Consider the following 20,175-nt stretch of genomic DNA (forward strand, 5'->3'; position numbering starts at 1 on the left):
AGTTTAACCATATTTATTCATTATGCCGTTAGGGTGGATGTAGCCCAGGCTAGAGGTAGTTCCACCATATTTATTCATTACACCGTTAGGGTGGATGTAGCCCAGGCTAGAGGTAGTTTAACCATATTTATTCATTATGCCGTTAGGGTGGATGTAGCCCAGGCTAGAGGTAGTTCCACCATATTTATTCATTATGCCGTTAGGGTGGATGTAGCCCAGGCTAGAGGTAGTTCCACCATATTTATTCATTACACTGTTAGGGTGGATGTAGCCCAGGCTAGAGGTAGTTTAACCATATTTATTCATTACACCGTTAGGGTGGATGTAGCCCAGGCTAGAGGTAGTTCCACCATATTTATTCATTACACTGTTAGGGTGGATGTAGCCCAGGCTAGAGGTAGTTCCACCATATTTATTCATTACACTGTTAGGGTGGATGTAGCCCAGGCTAGAGGTAGTTTAACCATAGAGAGAGATTGGTGGCCTCTGTGTAGGGTCAGGGGGTCACTACTCACATTCTGGCCCTTGTCCTGAAGCAGTTTGAGGTTAACTTTACACTGTTCCAGCTCCTCGTTGATGGAGCGTTTCTCCTGTTCAGTCCTCTCACAACACTTCCTCAGATCACACAGCAAGTTCTGAGTGTCCTCATACTAAGGGGGGATGGACAGATAGAGGGAGAGAAGGGGGGAGGGGAGTTAAAAGCAACAGAAAGTGAGATACGTGTTTGTATCATACCTCTCTCTAGGGGACCTGTATCACAACTCTCTCTATTGGACCTGTATCATACCTCTCTCTATTGGACCTGTATCATACCTCTCTCTGGGGGACCTGTATCATACCTCTCTCTATTGGACCTGTATCATACCTCTCTCTATTGGACCTGTATCATACCTCTCTCCATTGGACCTGTATCACACCTCTCTCTATTGGACCTGTATCATACCTCTCTCTGGGGGACCTGGATCATACCTCTCTCTATTGAACCTGTATCATACCTCTCTCTATTGGACCTGTATCACACCTCTCTCTATTGGACCTGGATCATACCTCTCTCTAGGGGACCTGGATCATACCTCTCTCTATTGGACCTGTATCATACCTCTCTCTGGGGGACCTGGATCATACCTCTCTCTATTGGACCTGTATCATACCTCTCTCTGGGGGACCTGGATCATACCTCTCTCTATTGGACCTGGATCATACCTCTCTCTAGGGGACCTGGATCATACCTCTCTCTATTGAACCTGTATCATACCTCTCTCTATTGGACCTGGATCATACCTCTCTCTAGGGGACCTGGATCATACCTCTCTCTATTGGACTTGTATCATACCTCTCTCTGGGGGACCTGGATCATACCTCTCTCTATTGGACCTGTATCATACCTCTCTCTGAGGGACCTGGATCATACCTCTCTCTAGGGGACCTGGATCATACCTCTCTCTAGGGGACCTGTATCATACCTCTCTCTAGGGGACCTGTATCATACCTCTCTCTGGGGGACCTGGATCATACCTCTCTCTATTGGACCTGTATCATACCTCTCTCTGGGGGACCTGTATCATACCTCTCTCTGGGGGACCTGTATCATACCTCTCTCTGGGGGACCTGGATCATACCTCTCTCTATTGGACCTGGATCACACCTCTCTCTATTGGACCTGTATCATACCTCTCTCTATTGGACCTGTATCATACCTCTCTCTATTGGACCTGTATCATACCTCTCTCTGGGGGACCTGTATCATACCTCTCTCTATTGGACCTGGATCATACCTCTCTCTATTGGACCTGTATCATACCTCTCTCTAGGGGACCTGTATCATACCTCTCTCTGGGGGACCTGTATCATACCTCTCTCTATTGAACCTGTATCATACCTCTCTCTGGGGGACCTGTATCATACCTCTCTCTATTGGACCTGTATCATACCTCTCTCTATTGGACCTGTATCATACCTCTCTCTATTGGACCTGTATCATACCTCTCTCTGGGGGACCTGTATCATACCTCTCTCTATTGGACCTGTATCATACCTCTCTCTGGGGGACCTGTATCATACCTCTCTCTATTGAACCTGTATCATACCTCTCTCTATTGGACCTGTATCATACCTCTCTCTGGGGGACCTGTATCATACCTCTCTCTATTGGACCTGTATCATACCTCTCTCTATTGGACCTGTATCATACCTCTCTCTATTGGACCTGTATCACACCTCTCTCTATTGGACCTGTATCATACCTCTCTCTGGGGGACCTGGATCATACCTCTCTCTATTGGACCTGGATCATACCTCTCTCTATTGGACCTGTATCATACCTCTCTCTATTGGACCTGTATCATACCTCTCTCTATTGGACCTGTATCATACCTCTCTCTGGGGGACCTGGATCATACCTCTCTCTGGGGGACCTGTATCATACCTCTCTCTATTGGACCTGGATCATACCTCTCTCTATTGGACCTGTATCATACCTCTCTCTAGGGGACCTGTATCATACCTCTCTCTGGGGGACCTGTATCATACCTCTCTCTATTGAACCTGTATCATACCTCTCTCTGGGGGACCTGTATCATACCTCTCTCTATTGGACCTGTATCATACCTCTCTCTATTGGACCTGTATCATACCTCCCTCTATTGGACCTGTATCATACCTCTCTCTGGGGGACCTGTATCATACCTCTCTCTATTGGACCTGTATCATACCTCTCTCTGGGGGACCTGTATCATACCTCTCTCTATTGAACCTGTATCATACCTCTCTCTATTGGACCTGTATCATACCTCTCTCTGGGGGACCTGTATCATACCTCTCTCTATTGGACCTGTATCATACCTCTCTCTATTGGACCTGTATCATACCTCTCTCCATTGGACCTGTATCACACCTCTCTCTATTGGACCTGTATCATACCTCTCTCTGGGGGACCTGGATCATACCTCTCTCTATTGAACCTGTATCATACCTCTCTCTATTGGACCTGTATCATACCTCTCTCTGGGGGACCTGTATCATACCTCTCTCTATTGGACCTGTATCATACCTCTCTCTATTGAACCTGTATCATACCTCTCTCTGGGGGACCTGTATCATACCTCTCTCTATTGAACCTGTATCATACCTCTCTCTATTGGACCTGTATCATAACTCTCTCTGGGGGACCTGGATCATACCTCTCTCTGGGGGATCTGTATCATACCTCTCTCTATTGGACCTGGATCATACCTCTCTCTATTGGACCTGGATCATACCTCTCTCTAGGGGACCTGGATCATACCTCTCTCTGGGGGACCTGTATCATACCTCTCTCTATTGGACCTGTATCATACCTCTCTCTGGGGGATCTGTATCACACCTCTCTCTGGGGGACCTGTATCATACCTCTCTCTATTGGACCTGTATCATACCTCTCTCTGGGGGATCTGTATCACACCTCTCTCTGGGGGACCTGTATCATACCTCTCTCTATTGAACCTGGATCATACCTCTCTCTGGGGGACCTGTATCATACCTCTCTCTGGGGGACCTGTATCATACCTCTCTCTGGGGGACCTGTATCATACCTCTCTCTATTGAACCTGTATCATACCTCTCTCTATTGGACCTGTATCACACCTCTCTCTATTGGACCTGTATCATACCTCTCTCTATTGGACCTCTATCACACCCCTCTCTGGGGGACCTGTATCATACCTCTCTCTGGGGGACCTGTATCATACCTCTCTCTATTGAACCTGTATCATAGCTCTCTCTATTGAACCTGGATCATACCTCTCTCTATTGAACCTGTATCATACCTCTCTCTGGGGGACCTGTATCATACCTCTCTCTGGGGGACCTGTATCATATCTCTCTCTGGGGGACCTGTATCATACCTCTCTCTATTGGACCTGTATCATACCTCTCTCTGGGGACCTGTATCATACCTCTCTCTATTGGACCTGTATCATACCTCTCTCTGGGGGACCTGTATCATACCTCTCTCTATTGGACCTGTATCACACCTCTCTCTATTGAACCTGTATCATACCTCTCTCTGGGGGACCTGTATCATACCTCTCTCTATTGAACCTGGATCATACCTCTCTCTGGGGGACCTGTATCATACCTCTCTCTGGGGGACCTGTATGATACCTCTCTCTATTGAACCTGGATCATACCTCTCTCTATTGAACCTGTATCATACCTCTCTCTATTGAACCTGGATCATACCTCTCTCTGGGGGACCTGTATCATACCTCTCTCTGGGGGACCTGTATCATACCTCTCTCTGGGGGACCTGTATCATACCTCTCTCTGGGGGACCTGTATGATACCTCTCTCTATTGAACCTGTATCATACCTCTCTCTGGGGGACCTGTATCATACCTCTCTCTGGGGGACCTGGATCATACCTCTCTCTATTGAACCTGGATCATACCTCTCTCTGGGGGACCTGTATCATACCTCTCTCTATTGGACCTGTATCACACCTCTCTCTATTGAACCTGTATCATACCTCTCTCTGGGGGACCTGTATCATACCTCTCTCTATTGAACCTGGATCATACCTCTCTCTATTGAACCTGGATCATACCTCTCTCTGGGGGACCTGGATCATACCTCTCTCTGGGGGACCTGGATCATACCTCTCTCTGGGGGACCTGTATCATACCTCTCTCTGGGGGACCTGTATGATACCTCTTTCTGTTGAACCTGTATCATACCTCTCTCTGGGGGACCTGTATCATACCTCTCTCTGGGGGACCTGTATCACACCTCTCTCTGGGGGACCTGTATCATACCTCTCTCTGGGGGACCTGTATCATACCTCTCTCTGGGGGACCTGTATCATACCTCTCTCTGGGGGACCTGTATCATACCTCTCTCTGGGGGACCTGTATCATACTCTCTCTGGGGGACCTGTTTCATACCTCTCTCTGGGGGACCTGTATCATACCTCTCTCTGGGGGACCTGTATCATACCTCTCTCTGGGGGACCTGTATCATACCTCTCTCTGGGGGACCTGTATCATACCTCTCTCTGGGGGACCTGTATCATACCTCTCTCTGGGGGACCTGTATCATACCTCTCTCTGCAGGCTCTGTGTCCTGCTAGCAGCCTGGGTTAACTGTGACTGCAGCTTGTTAGCGTCCTGGAGGTGTTGGTCCTGCAGTGAGCCCAGTCTACTCTGCATCTCTCCCTGGGACTTCTCCAAACTCTGCAGATTGCTGCTCAGACTGGCAGTCTGCTTCCTGGATCTGAGGGGACAAAGAGACAATATAAAACCATGTCCAGAACTGTGACATAGTCCAGACAGGGTGGATCTTCTGAAACACATCAGTCGGCTCCCTGGAAGACAAGGGGAGGGCAGCTAGCCCAGCCACCTCTACCCCACCCAGACAGTTAAATACCTGCTAGCCCAGCCACCTCTACCTCACACCCAGACAGTTAAATACCTGCCAGCCCAGCCACCTCTACCCCACCCGAGACAGTTAAATACCTGCTAGTCCAGCCACCTCTACCTCACACCCAGACAGTTAAATACCTGCTAGCCCAGCCACCTCTACCTCACACCCAGACAGTTAAATACCTGCTAGCCCAGCCACCTATACCTCACACCCAGACAGTTAAATACCTGCCAGCCCAGCCACCTCTACCTCACACCCAGACAGTTAAATACCTGCTAGCCCAGCCACCTCTACCTCACACCCAGACAGTTAAATACCTGCCAGCCCAGCCACCTCTACCCCACCCGAGACAGTTAAATACCTGCTAGCTCAGCCACCTCTACCTCACACCCAGACAGTTAAATACCTGCTAGCCCAGCCACCTCTACCCCACCCAGACAGTTAAATACCTGCTAGCCCAGCCACCTCTACCTCACCCAGACAGTTAAATACCTGCTAGCCCAGCCACCTCTACCTCACACCCAGACAGTTAAATACCTGCTAGCCCAGCCACCTCTACCTCACACCCAGACAGTTAAATACCTGCTAGCCCAGCCACCTCTACCCCACCCAGACAGTTAAATACCTGCTAGCCCAGCCACCTCTACCTCACACCCAGACAGTTAAATACCTGCTAGCCCAGCCACCTATACCTCACACCCAGACAGTTAAATACCTGCTAGCCCAGCCACCTCTACCTCACACCCAGACAGTTAAATACCTGCTAGCCCAGCCACCTCTACCCCACCCGAGACAGTTAAATACCTGCTAGCCCAGCCACCTCTACCCCACCCGAGACAGTTAAATACCTGCTAGCCCAGCCACCTCTACCTCACACCCAGACAGTTAAATACCTGCTAGCCCAGCCACCTCTACCCCACCCAGACAGTTAAATACCTGCTAGCCCAGCCACCTCTACCTCACACCCAGACAGTTAAATACCTGCTAGCCCAGCCACCTCTACCCCACCCGAGACAGTTAAATACCTGCTAGCCCAGCCACCTCTACCTCACACCCAGACAGTTAAATACCTGCTAGCCCAGCCACCTCTACCACACACCCATACAGTTAAATACCTGCTAGCCCAGCCACCTCTACCCCACCCGAGACAGTTAAATACCTGCTAGCCCAGCCACCTCTACCTCACACCCAGACAGTTAAATACCTGCTAGCCCAGCCACCTCTACCTCACACCCAGACAGTTAAATACCTGCTAGCCCAGCCACCTCTACCTCACACCCAGACAGTTAAATACCTGCTAGCCCAGCCACCTCTACCTCACACCCAGACAGTTAAATACCTGCTAGCCCAGCCACCTCTACCTCACACCCAGACAGTTAAATACCTGCTAGTCCAGCCACCTCTCCCTCACACCCAGACAGTTAAATACCTGCTAGCCCAGCCACCTCTACCCCACCCGAGACAGTTAAATACCTGCTAGCCCAGCCACCTCTACCCCACCTGAGACAGTAAATACCTACTAGCCCAGCCACCTCTACGCCACCCAGACAGTTAAATACCTGCTAGCCCAGCCACCTCAGTGCCAAGCTAGCACTACTACCCCCCAGATGGAGATAGTACTATGTTGAAGGAGAAACAGTCCTGACAGGACGGTGTTGAGTGTCAGCAGAGACTTGGGGACTGACAGAGAGCAGAGGCAGAAAAAGTCCCTTTTACTCTTCCCAGTGTGTCTGTATACAGGGAAGTGGACGCCTGATGTGAAACTAGAAGTTAAACCGCCCGCCCTAAAAGCTGGTTCATGAAGAGCAGAGAGACGGTGACAAACCTGGACAAACTGTCCTACCTGTGAAAACAGTTGTGAATGGAGATGTGCTGTGGGAAACGGCTCTGAATGGAGGAGGTGCTATGGGAAACAGCTCTGAATGGAGATGTGGGAAACGGCTCTGAATGGAGATGTGGGAAACGGCTCTGAATGGAGATGTGGGAAACGGCTCTGAATGGAGGAGGTGCTATGGGAAACAGCTCTGAATGGAGATGTGGGAAACGGCTCTGAATGGAGATGTGGGAAACGGCTCTGAATGGAGGAGGTGCTGTGGGAAACGTCTCTGAATGGAGGAGGTGCTGTGGGAAACAGCTCTGAATGGAGGAGGTGCTGTGGGAAACGGCTCTGAATGGATGAGGTGCTGTGGGAAACGGCTCTGAATGGAGGAGGTGCTGTGGGAAACGGCTCTGAATGGATGAGGTGCTGTGGGAAACGGCTCTGAATGGAGGAGGTGCTGTGGGAAACGGCTCTGAATGGAGGAGGTGCTGTGGGAAACAGCTCTGAATGGAGGAGGTGCTGTGGGAAACAGCTCTGAATGGAGGAGGTGCTGTGGGAAACGGCTCTGAATGGAGATGTGGGAAACAGCTCTGAATGGAGGAGGTGTTGTGGGAAACGGCTCTGAAAGGAGGAGGTGCTGTGGGTAACGGCTCTGAATGGAGGAGGTGCTATGGGAAACGGCTCTGAATGGAGGAGGTGCTGTGGGAAACGGCTCTGAATGGAGGAGGTGCTGTGGGAAACGGCTCTGAATGGAGGAGGTGCTGTGGGAAACAGCTCTGAATGGAGGAGGTGCTGTGGGAAACAGCTCTGAATGGAGGAGGTGCTGTGGGAAACAGCTCTGAATGGAGGAGGTGCTGTGGGAAACGGCTCTGAATGGAGATGTGGGAAACGGCTCTGAATGGAGGAGGTGCTGTGGGAAACAGCTCTGAATGGAGGAGGTGCTGTGGGAAACGGCTCTGAATGGAGATGTGGGAAACAGCTCTGAATGGAGGAGGTGCTGTGGGAAACAGCTCTGAATGGAGGAGGTGCTGTGGGAAACAGCTCTGAATGGAGGAGGTGCTGTGGGAAACAGCTCTGAATGGAGGAGGTGCTGTGGGAAACGGCTCTGAATGGAGGAGGTGCTGTGGGAAACGGCTCTGAATGGAGATGTGGGAAACGGCTCTGAATGGAGGAGGTGCTGTGGGAAACAGCTCTGAATGGAGGAGATGCTGTGGGAAACGGCTCTGAATGGAGGAGGTGCTGTGGGAAACAGCTCTGAATGGAGGAGGTGCTGTGGGAAACGGCTCTGAATGGAGATGTGGGAAACGGCTCTGAATGGAGGAGGTGCTGTGGGAAACGGCTCTGAATGGAGATGTGGGAAACGGCTCTGAATGGAGATGTGGGAAACGGCTCTGAATTTGACACATATAAATGGAACACTTGGCAGAACTATGATTTTAGCTGGATCTCGGTGTTAGCCTAAATAACCATTATATAGGCAGGGCTCCCTGCGTGGTTCTGATGGAGGCATTGTGCTCCACCTGGAAAATCAGTTGGTTGGGTGACCAGACAAGAGGGAGGTGCCCAGAAGTTGAGATCTCTAGATGTAACTACTTGGTGTTGGGTTGACAGTTGCCTGACCCCGGTTTCAGGATCTGGGTCGGGGCTACCCCCAATTCACTGTAGATAACGGGAGAAACCTGGTCTGCAGCAACCCTGGTCTGCATTTCCAAATCCATCATCAAGTTCGCAGACACGACAGGCCTGATCACCAACACTGATGAGACAGACACACTCTGACGGTGTGGTGCCAGGTAAACGACCTCTCCCTCAACGGAGAGGACTGTGGACTTCAGGAGGGACCAGTCTGGACACAGCCCCCCATCCTCATCAATGGGGCCACCGTGGACACAGTCAATAAGGTAAAATTCCTCAGCGTACACATCTCAGAGATGCTGAAATGTCGAACCACATGAACACACAACAGCGACTCCTCAATCTCAGGACGCTGAAGGAATTCGGCCAATCCCAGAGGGCCCTCAGTGCTCTACAGGAGCGCCAGAAAGCATACTGTCGTACTGCATCACATTCTGATACGACAACTCCACCGCCCCGGGCCGCAGAGCACTTCAGAGGGAGATACGTGCAGCTGAACGCACCACTGGGTGACCAGTGCCTGCCTGACAGGACACCTACAACACCATTTGTCGCTGGAAGGCCGAGAAGAGAACCCCAGCCACGCCCTGTCCTCTCTGCTTCAATCACTCAGACGAGGGCAAGAACTGTAAGCCTGGACAATAGTCCCCCCCACACCCTCAAATCTCACTAACCTTACCCGCTACTCCCCCACCTCCTCAATGATCATGCTGCTGTTCCCCCTATGGTCATTCCCCCCACCTCCTCAATGATCATGCTGCTGTTCCCCCTATGGTCATTCCCCCCCACCTCCCCAATGATCATGCTGCTGTTCCCCCTATGGTCATTCCCCCCACCTCCCCACTGATCATGCTGCTGTTCCCCCTATGGTCATTCCCCCCACCTCCCCAATGATCATGCTGCTCTTCCCCCCCCACCTCCTCAATGATCATGCTGCTCTTCCCCCTATGGTAATTCCCCCACCTCCTCAATGATCATGCTGCTGTTCACCCTATGGTCATTCCCCCACCTCCTCAATGATCATGCTGCTCTTCCCCCTATGGTAATTCCCCCCACCTCCTCAATGATCATGCTGCTCTTCCCCCTATGGTAATTCCCCCACCTCCTCAATGATCATGCTGCTGTTCCCCCTATGGTCATTCCCGCCACCTCCCCAATGATCATGCTGCTGTTCTCCCTATGGTCATTCCCCCCAACTCCTCAATGATCATGCTGCTGTTCCCCCTATAGTCATTCCCCCCCATCATTTTATTTCACTGCATGAAACCTAATATTTTCACTGTACTCAGCAATCACACCTGTAACTCTGTACATGTGACTATTAAACACTGTAATAACACCTGTAACCCTGTACATGTGACTATTAAACACTGTAATAACACCTGTAACCCTGTACATGTGACTATTAAACACTGTAATGACACCTGTAACCCTGTACATGTGACTATTAAACACTGTAATGACACCTGTAACCCTGTACATGTGACTATTAAACACTGTAATAACACCTGTAACCCTGTACATGTGACTATTAAACACTGTAATGACACCTGTAACCCTGTACATGTGACTATTAAACACTGTAATAACACCTGTAACCCTGTACATGTGACTATTAAACACTGTACCCTGTAATGACACCTGTAACCCTGTACATGTGACTATTAAACACTGTACCCTGTAATGACACCTGTAACCCTGTACATGTGACTATTAAACACTGTAATAACACCTGTAACCCTGTACATGTGACTATTAAACACTGTAATAACACCTGTAACCCTGTACATGTGACTATTAAACACTGTAATAACACCTGTAACCCCGAACATGTGACTATTAAACACTGTAATAACACCTGTAACCCTGTACATGTGACTATTAAACACTGTAATAACACCTGTAACCCCGAACATGTGACTATTAAACACTGTAATAACACCTGTAACCCTGTACATGTGACTATGAAACACTGTAATAACACCTGTAACCCTGTACATGTGACTATTAAACACTGTAATAACACCTGTAACCCTGTACATGTGACTATTAAACACTAATAACACCTGTAACCCTGTACATGTGACTATTAAACACTGTAATAACACCTGTAACCCTGTACATGTGACTATTAAACACTGTAATGACACCTGTAACCCTGTACATGTGACTATTAAACACTGTAATAACACCTGTAACCCTGTACATGTGACTATTAAACACTGTAATAACACCTGTAACCCTGTACATGTGACTATTAAACACTGTAATAACACCTGTAACCCTGTACATGTGACTATTAAACACTGTAATAACACCTGTAACCCTGTACATGTGACTATTAAACACTGTAATAACACCTGTAACCCTGTGCATGTGACTATTAAACACTGTACCCTGTAATAACACCTGTAACCCTGTACATGTGACTATTAAACACTGTAATAACACCTGTAACCCTGTACATGTGACTATTAAACACTGTAATAACACCTGTAACCCTGTACATGTGACTATTAAACACTGTAATAACACCTGTAACCCTGTACATGTGACTATTAAACACTGTAATAACACCTGTAACCCTGTGCATGTGACTATTAAACACTGTACCCTGTAATAACACCTGTAACCCTGTACATGTGACTATTAAACACTGTAATAACACCTGTAACCCTGTACATGTGACTATTAAACACTGTACCCTGTAATAACATCAGTAACCCTGTACATGTGACTATTAAACACTGTAATTACACCTGTAACCCTGTACATGTGACTATTAAACACTGTAATAACACCTGTAACCCTGTACATGTGACTATTAAACACTGTAATAACACCTGTAACCCTGTACATGTGACTATTAAACACTGTACCCTGTAATAACACCTGTAACCCTGTACATGTGACTATTAAACACTGTAATAACACCTGTAACCCTGTACATGTGACTATTAAACACTGTAATAACACCTGTAACCCTGTACATGAGACTATTAAACACTGTAATAACACCTGCAACCCTGTACATGAGACTATTAAACACTGTAATAACACCTGTAACCCTGTACATGTGACTATTAAACACTGTAATAACACCTGTAACCCTGTACATGTGACTATTAAACACTGTAATAACACCTGTAACCCTGTACATGTGACTATTAAACACTGTAATAACACCTGTAACCCTGTACATGTGACTATTAAACACTGTAATAACACCTGTAACCCTGTACATGTGACTATTAAACACTGTACCCTGTAATAACACCTGTAACCCTGTACATGTGACTATTAAACACTGTAATAACACCTGTAACCCTGTACATGTGACTATTAAACACTGTAATAACACCTGTAACCCTGTACATGTGACTATTAAACACTGTAATAACACCTGTAACCCTGTACATGTGACTATTAAACACTGTAATAACACCTGTAACCCCGAACATGTGACTATTAAACACTGTAATAACACCTGTAACCCTGTACATGTGACTATTAAACACTGTAATAACACCTGTAACCCCGAACATGTGACTATTAAACACTGTAATAACACCTGTAACCCTGTACATGTGACTATTAAACACTGCAATAACACCTGTAACCCTGTACATGTGACTATTAAACACTGTAATAACACCTGCAACAATGTACATGTGACTATTAAACACTGTAATAACACCTGTAACCCTGTACATGTGACTATTAAACACTGTGATAACACCTGTAACCCTGAACATGTGACTATTAAACACTGTAATAACACCTGTAACCCTGTACATGTGACTATTAAACACTGTAATAACACCTGTAACCCTGTACATGTGACTATTAAACACTGTAATAACACCTGCAACCCTGTACATGTGACTATTAAACACTGTGATAACACCTGTAACCCTGTACATGTGACTATTAAACACTGTAATAACACCTGTAACCCTGTACATGTGACTATTAAACACTGTAATAACACCTGTAACCCTGTACATGTGACTATTAAACACTGAAATAACACCTGTAACCCTGTACATGTGACTATTAAACACTGAAATAACACCTGTAACCCTGTACATGTGACTATTAAACACTGTAATAACACCTGTAACCCTGTACATGTGACTATTAAACACTGTAATAACACCTGTAACCCTGTACATGTGACTATTAAACACTGAAATAACACCTGTAACCCTGTACATGTGACTATTAAACACTGTAATAACACCTGTAACCCTGAACATGTGACTATTAAACACTGTACCCTGTAATGACACCTGTAACCCTGTACATGTGACTATTAAACACTGTAATAACACCTGTAACCCTGTACATGTGACTATTAAACACTGTACCCTGTAATGACACCTGTAACCCTGTACATGTGACTATTAAACACTGTACCCTGTAATGACACCTGTAACCCTGTACATGTGACTATTAAACACTGTAATAACACCTGTAACCCTGTACATGTGACTATTAAACACTGTAATAACACCTGTAACCCTGTACATGTGACTATTAAACACTGTAATAACACCTGTAACCCTGTACATGTGACTATTAAACACTGTAATAACACCTGTAACCCTGTACATGTGACTATTAAACACTGAAATAACACCTGTAACCCTGTACATGTGACTATTAAACACTGTAATAACACCTGTAACCCTGAACATGTGACTATTAAACACTGTAATAACCCTGTAATGACACCTGTAACCCTGTACATGTAATAACACCTGTAACCCTGTACATTAAACACTGTAATAACACCTGTAACCCTGTACATGTGACTATTAAACACTGTACCCTGTAATGACACCTGTAACCCTGTACATGTGACTATTAAACACTGTACCCTGTAATGACACCTGTAACCCTGTACATGTGACTATTAAACACTGTAATAACACCTGTAACCCTGTACATGTGACTATTAAACACTGTAATAACACCTGCAACAATGTACATGTGACTATTAAACACTGTAATAACACCTGTAACCCTGTACATGTGACTATTAAACACTGTGATAACACCTGTAACCCTGAACATGTGACTATTAAACACTGTAATAACACCTGTAACCCTGTACATGTGACTATTAAACACTGTAATAACACCTGTAACCCTGTACATGTGACTATTAAACACTGTAATAACACCTGTAACCCTGTACATGTGACTATGAAACACTGTAATAACACCTGTAACCCTGTACATGTGACTATTAAACACTGTAATAACACCTGTAACCCTGTACATGTGACTATTAAACACTAATAACACCTGTAACCCTGTACATGTGACTATTAAACACTGTAATAACACCTGTAACCCTGTACATGTGACTATTAAACACTGTAATGACACCTGTAACCCTGTACATGTGACTATTAAACACTGTAATAACACCTGTAACCCTGTACATGTGACTATTAAACACTGTAATAACACCTGTAACCCTGTACATGTGACTATTAAACACTGTAATAACACCTGTAACCCTGTACATGTGACTATTAAACACTGTAATAACACCTGTAACCCTGTACATGTGACTATTAAACACTGTAATAACACCTGTAACCCTGTACATGTGACTATTAAACACTGTACCCTGTAATAACACCTGTAACCCTGTACATGTGACTATTAAACACTGTAATAACACCTGTAACCCTGTACATGTGACTATTAAACACTGTAATAACACCTGTAACCCTGTACATGTGACTATTAAACACTGTAATAACACCTGTAACCCTGTACATGTGACTATTAAACACTGTAATAACACCTGTAACCCTGTACATGTGACTATTAATAACACTGTAACCCTGTAATAACACCTGTAACCCTGTACATGTGACTATTAAACACTGTAATAACACCTGTAACCCTGTACATGTGACTATTAAACACTGTAATACCCTGTAATAACATCAGTAACCCTGTACATGTGACTATTAAACACTGTAATTACACCTGTAACCCTGTACATGTGACTATTAAACACTGTAATAACACCTGTAACCCTGTACATGTGACTATTAAACACTGTAATAACACCTGTAACCCTGTACATGTGACTATTAAACACTGTACATGTGACTATTAAACCTGTAATAACACCTGTAACCCTGTACATGTGACTATTAAACACTGTAATAACACCTGTAACCCTGTACATGTGACTATTAAACACTGTAATAACACCTGTAACCCTGTACATGTGACTATTAAACACTGTAATAACACCTGTAACCCTGTACATGAGACTATTAAACACTGTAATAACACCTGTAACCCTGTACATGTGACTATTAAACACTGTAATAACACCTGTAACCCTGTACATGTGACTATAAAACACTGTACCCTGTAATAACACCTGTAACCCTGTACATGTGACTATTAAACACTGTAATAACACCTGTAACCCTGTACATGTGACTATTAAACACTGTAATAACACCTGTAACCCTGTACATGTGACTATTAAACACTGTACCCTGTAATAACACCTGTAACCCTGTACATGTGACTATTAAACACTGTAATAACACCTGTAACCCTGTACATGTGACTATTAAACACTGTAATAACACCTGTAACCCTGTACATGTGACTATTAAACACTGTAATAACACCTGTAACCCTGTACATGTGACTATTAAACACTGTAATAACACCTGTAACCCTGTACATGTGACTATTAAACACTGTAATAACACCTGTAACCCTGTACATGTGACTATTAAACACTGTAATAACACCTGTAACCCTGTACATGTGACTATTAAACACTGTAATAACACCTGTAACCCTGTACATGTGACTATTAAACACTGTAATAACACCTGTAACCCTGTACATGTGACTATTAAACACTGTAATAACACCTGTAACCCTGTACATGTGACTATTAAACACTGTAATAACACCTGTAACCCTGTACATGTGACTATTAAACACTGTAATAACACCTGTAACCCTGTACATGTGACTATTAAACACTGTAATAACACCTGTAACCCTGTACATGTGACTATTAAACACTGTAATAACACCTGTAACCCTGTACATGTGACTATTAAACACTGTAATAACACCTGCAACCCTGTACATGTGACTATAAAACACTGTAATAACACCTGTAACCCTGTACATGTGACTATTAAACACTGTAATAACACCTGTAACCACTGTACATGTGACTATTAAACACTGTAATAAATAACACCTGTAACACCTGTAACCCTGTACATGTGACTATTAAACACTGTAATAACACCTGTAACCCTGTACATGTGACTATTAAACACTGAAATAACACCTGTAACCCTGTACATGTGACTATTAAACACTGTAATAACACCTGTAACCCTGTACATGTGACTATTAAACACTGTAATAACACCTGTAACCCTGTACATGTGACTATTAAACACTGAAATAACACCTGTAACCCTGTACATGTGACTATTAAACACTGTAATAACACCTGTAACCCTGAACATGTGACTATTAAACACTGTACCCCTGTAATGACACCTGTAACCCTGTACATGTGACTATTAAACACTGTAATAACACCTGTAACCCTGTACATGTGACTATTAAACACTGTACCCTGTAATGACACCTGTAACCCTGTACATGTGACTATTAAACACTGAAATACCCTGTAATGACACCTGTAACCCTAACCCTGTACATGTGACTATTAAACACTGTAATAACACCTGTAACCCTGTACATGTGACTATTAAACACTGTAATAACACCTGTAACCCTGTACATGTGACTATTAAACACTGTAATAACACCTGTAACCCTGTACATGTGACTATTAAACACTGTAATAACACCTGTAACCCTGTACATGTGACTATTAAACACTGTAATAACACCTGTAACCCCGAACATGTGACTATTAAACACTGTAATAACACCTGTAACCCTGTACATGTGACTATTAAACACTGTAATAACACCTGTAACCCCGAACATGTGACTATTAAACACTGTAATAACACCTGTAACCCTGTACATGTGACTATGAAACACTGTAATAACACCTGTAACCCTGTACATGTGACTATTAAACACTGTAATAACACCTGTAACCCTGTACATGTGACTATTAAACACTAATAACACCTGTAACCCTGTACATGTGACTATTAAACACTGTAATAACACCTGTAACCCTGTACATGTGACTATTAAACACTGTAATGACACCTGTAACCCTGTACATGTGACTATTAAACACTGTAATAACACCTGTAACCCTGTACATGTGACTATTAAACACTGTAATAACACCTGTAACCCTGTACATGTGACTATTAAACACTGTAATAACACCTGTAACCCTGTACATGTGACTATTAAACACTGTAATAACACCTGTAACCCTGTACATGTGACTATTAAACACTGTAATAACACCTGTAACCCTGTACATGTGACTATTAAACACTGTAATAACACCTGTAACCCTGTACATGTGACTATTAAACACTGAAATAACACCTGTAACCCCGAACATGTGACTATTAAACACTAATAACACCTGTAACCCTGTACATGTGACTATTAAACACTGTAATAACACCTGTAACCCTGTACATGTGACTATTAAACACTGAAAAGGCAACACTTTGCAGAACTCACCACTTCCTTTCGTTGGGGTGGGAGTGATTCTCAACCCACCACCTAACATGTCTAGTGTGACGGCTATGGTGTTCAGTTGACAGTCAGAGCAACCCCCCCATCTGCAGTGTGTGGACCCACCTGTCCAGGTCCGTCTCCAGTCCGTGTAGTCTGTTCACCAGGGTCGTCTTCTCAGAACGGAGACACTCACACTCCTGCTGCAGACTGTCCTTCTGAAGGCGCTCCAACTCCCCTACAGAGAGATGTGAACAGGTTACAACAGCTGATTCTCACTGAACAGTCATTGTGCTGAGCCTTAAACATTCATAAATTCTTCTTGAGCCATTAGTTCACATGTAACAGACGGGATGAAGGCAAAATTACTTTGCTGCTCTTTTGCACACCAGTATCACCACTTACACACCATCATCTGCTCATCTATCACTCCAGTGTTAATCTGCTAAATTGCAATTACTTTGCTATTATGGCCTATGTATTGCCTTACCTCCTCACGCTATTTGCACACACTGTATATAGACTAATCTTTTTTTTCTACTGTATTATTGACTGTATGTTTGTTTTACTCCATGTGTAACTCTGTGTTGTTGTATGTGTCAAACTGCTTTGCTTTATCTAAGCCAGGTCGCAGTTGTAAATGAGAACTTGTTCTCAACTAGACGACCTGGTTAAATAAAGGTGAAATAAAATATATAAATAAATATTTAGTATATTATCCTAACGTGACTTGTAGCTCTCTGCTGGTGCTTGTTCTGCAGTTGGAAGTTTTAGGGGAGGGCTCTGAAGTGGGCACAATATTTCACTGCTCAAACCAGACAGGCTAATACATGGTTTACAAATCGTAACCAATCAAAATGCTACAAATGTTTACATGTAGCTAATTAAACCAATCACATGCCAGGCACAACCAATTCCTTTTCGCGTTTTCCCTCAGAACGTATTCCACTTCTTAGCTAGCTATCAAGAACAACAACACGCGGTGGAATCGAAGCCTTCTTTAACCCTCCCCAGAGTCTAGAGACGACGTGTTCTATATCGCCACTAGAGAGTCTAGTGAAGATGTGTTCAACATCACTAGAGTCTAGCGACGACGTGTTCTACATCACTAGTCTAGTGACGACGTGTTCTACATCACCACTAGAGAGTCTAGCGACGACGTGTTCTACATCACCACTAGAGAGTCTAGTGACTATGTGTTCTACATCACTAGAGTTTAGTAACGACGTGTTCTACATCACTAGTCTAGTGACGACGTGTTCTACATCACTAGAGAGTCTAGTGACGACGTGTTCTACATGACTAGAGTCTAGCGACGACGTGTTCTACATCACTAGAGAGTCTAGCGACGATGTGTTCTACATCACTAGAGAGTCTAGCGACGATGTGTTCTACATCACTAGAGAGTCTAGCGACGATGTGTTCTACATCACTAGAGAGTCTAGCGACGATGTGTTCTACATCACAAGAGAGTCTAGCGACGATGTGTTCTACATCACTAGAGAGTCTAGCGACGATGTGTTCTACATCACAAGAGAGTCTAGCGATGACGTGTTCTACATCACTAGAGTCTAGCGACGATGTGTTCTACATCACTAGAGAGTCTAGCGACGATGTGTTCTACATCACAAGAGAGTCTAGCGACGATGTGTTCTACATCACTAGAGTCTAGCGATGACGTGTTCTACATCACGAGAGTGAGCCAGACAAAACTTTTAATCGTCGTATTGAAAAGTGCAACAGCAAACATTTATACAGGTGATTCAAACAACCTTTATTGTATTTAAAAGTGCAACTGCAAACTGAACAACTGATGACAATTAAAAATGTCAGGATAGTAATTTGTTTTTGGTGCTCCAAACCTTACAGCCTTTCTTCTAGGAGCTCCAGTGCTCCCAATGAAAAGAAGTTCATTTCCAAGTTAGATTAACATAGTATGGTAATGCACCTTGTAGTTCAGGAGGTCTCTGCTGGTGCAGGCTCTGCTGTTGGAAGGGTTAGGGGTCAGTGATTAGGTTTAGTATAGTATCGTACCTTGTAGATCGTTAGTTCTCTGCTGGTGCTGGTGCAGGCTTTGCTGTTGGATGGTGGCCTGCAGGGAGTTGATCTCCTGTTCGTATTTCGACGCAGCCTGACGCCACTTCTCCAGCTCGGCCGTGACACCTCCCAGGTCCCTCTGCAGGGCGGCGATGTCTCGCTCCCTCTCGGCCGTGGCGGCCTCCATGGCGTGGTGGAGAACTAGCACCTCCTCCTGAGCAGAGTACAGCTCCTCCTGTGTGCTGCTGACGCTGCTCTCGCTCTGCTCCTTCAGCTCCTCCATGTCTACCGCTAGCTTCCCCAACTGACCTGGAAACAGATGGCATATACGTTCATATACACTATATAATATACAACATCTCTCCCCCAACTGACCTGGAAACAGATGGCATATACACTATATAATATACAACATCTCTCCCCCAACTGACCTGGAAACAGATGGTATATATGTTCATATACACTATATAATATACAACATCTCTCCCCAACTGACCTGGAAACAGATGGTATATACTTTCATATACACTATATAATATACAACATCTCTCCCCCAACTGACCTGGAAACAGATGGTATATACA

General features: G+C 44.7%; 1 protein-coding gene across 1 annotated transcript in view; it reads right to left on the reverse strand.

The window, feature by feature from the left end:
- The window catches only part of LOC135540443 (sarcolemmal membrane-associated protein-like), a 147,829-nt gene that overhangs the window by 12,100 nt on the left and 115,554 nt on the right, over positions 1-20,175 (reverse strand). Inside the window, 4 exon segments of the mRNA XM_064967071.1 lie at positions 516-650; positions 5,076-5,247; positions 17,681-17,792; positions 19,589-19,900. Coding sequence (XP_064823143.1) covers positions 516-650; positions 5,076-5,247; positions 17,681-17,792; positions 19,589-19,900 — 731 coding nt within the window.

This window comes from Oncorhynchus masou, chromosome 5 (genome assembly GCF_036934945.1).
Source record: "Oncorhynchus masou masou isolate Uvic2021 chromosome 5, UVic_Omas_1.1, whole genome shotgun sequence".
In the NCBI taxonomy this organism is placed as follows: Eukaryota; Metazoa; Chordata; class Actinopteri; order Salmoniformes; family Salmonidae; genus Oncorhynchus; species Oncorhynchus masou.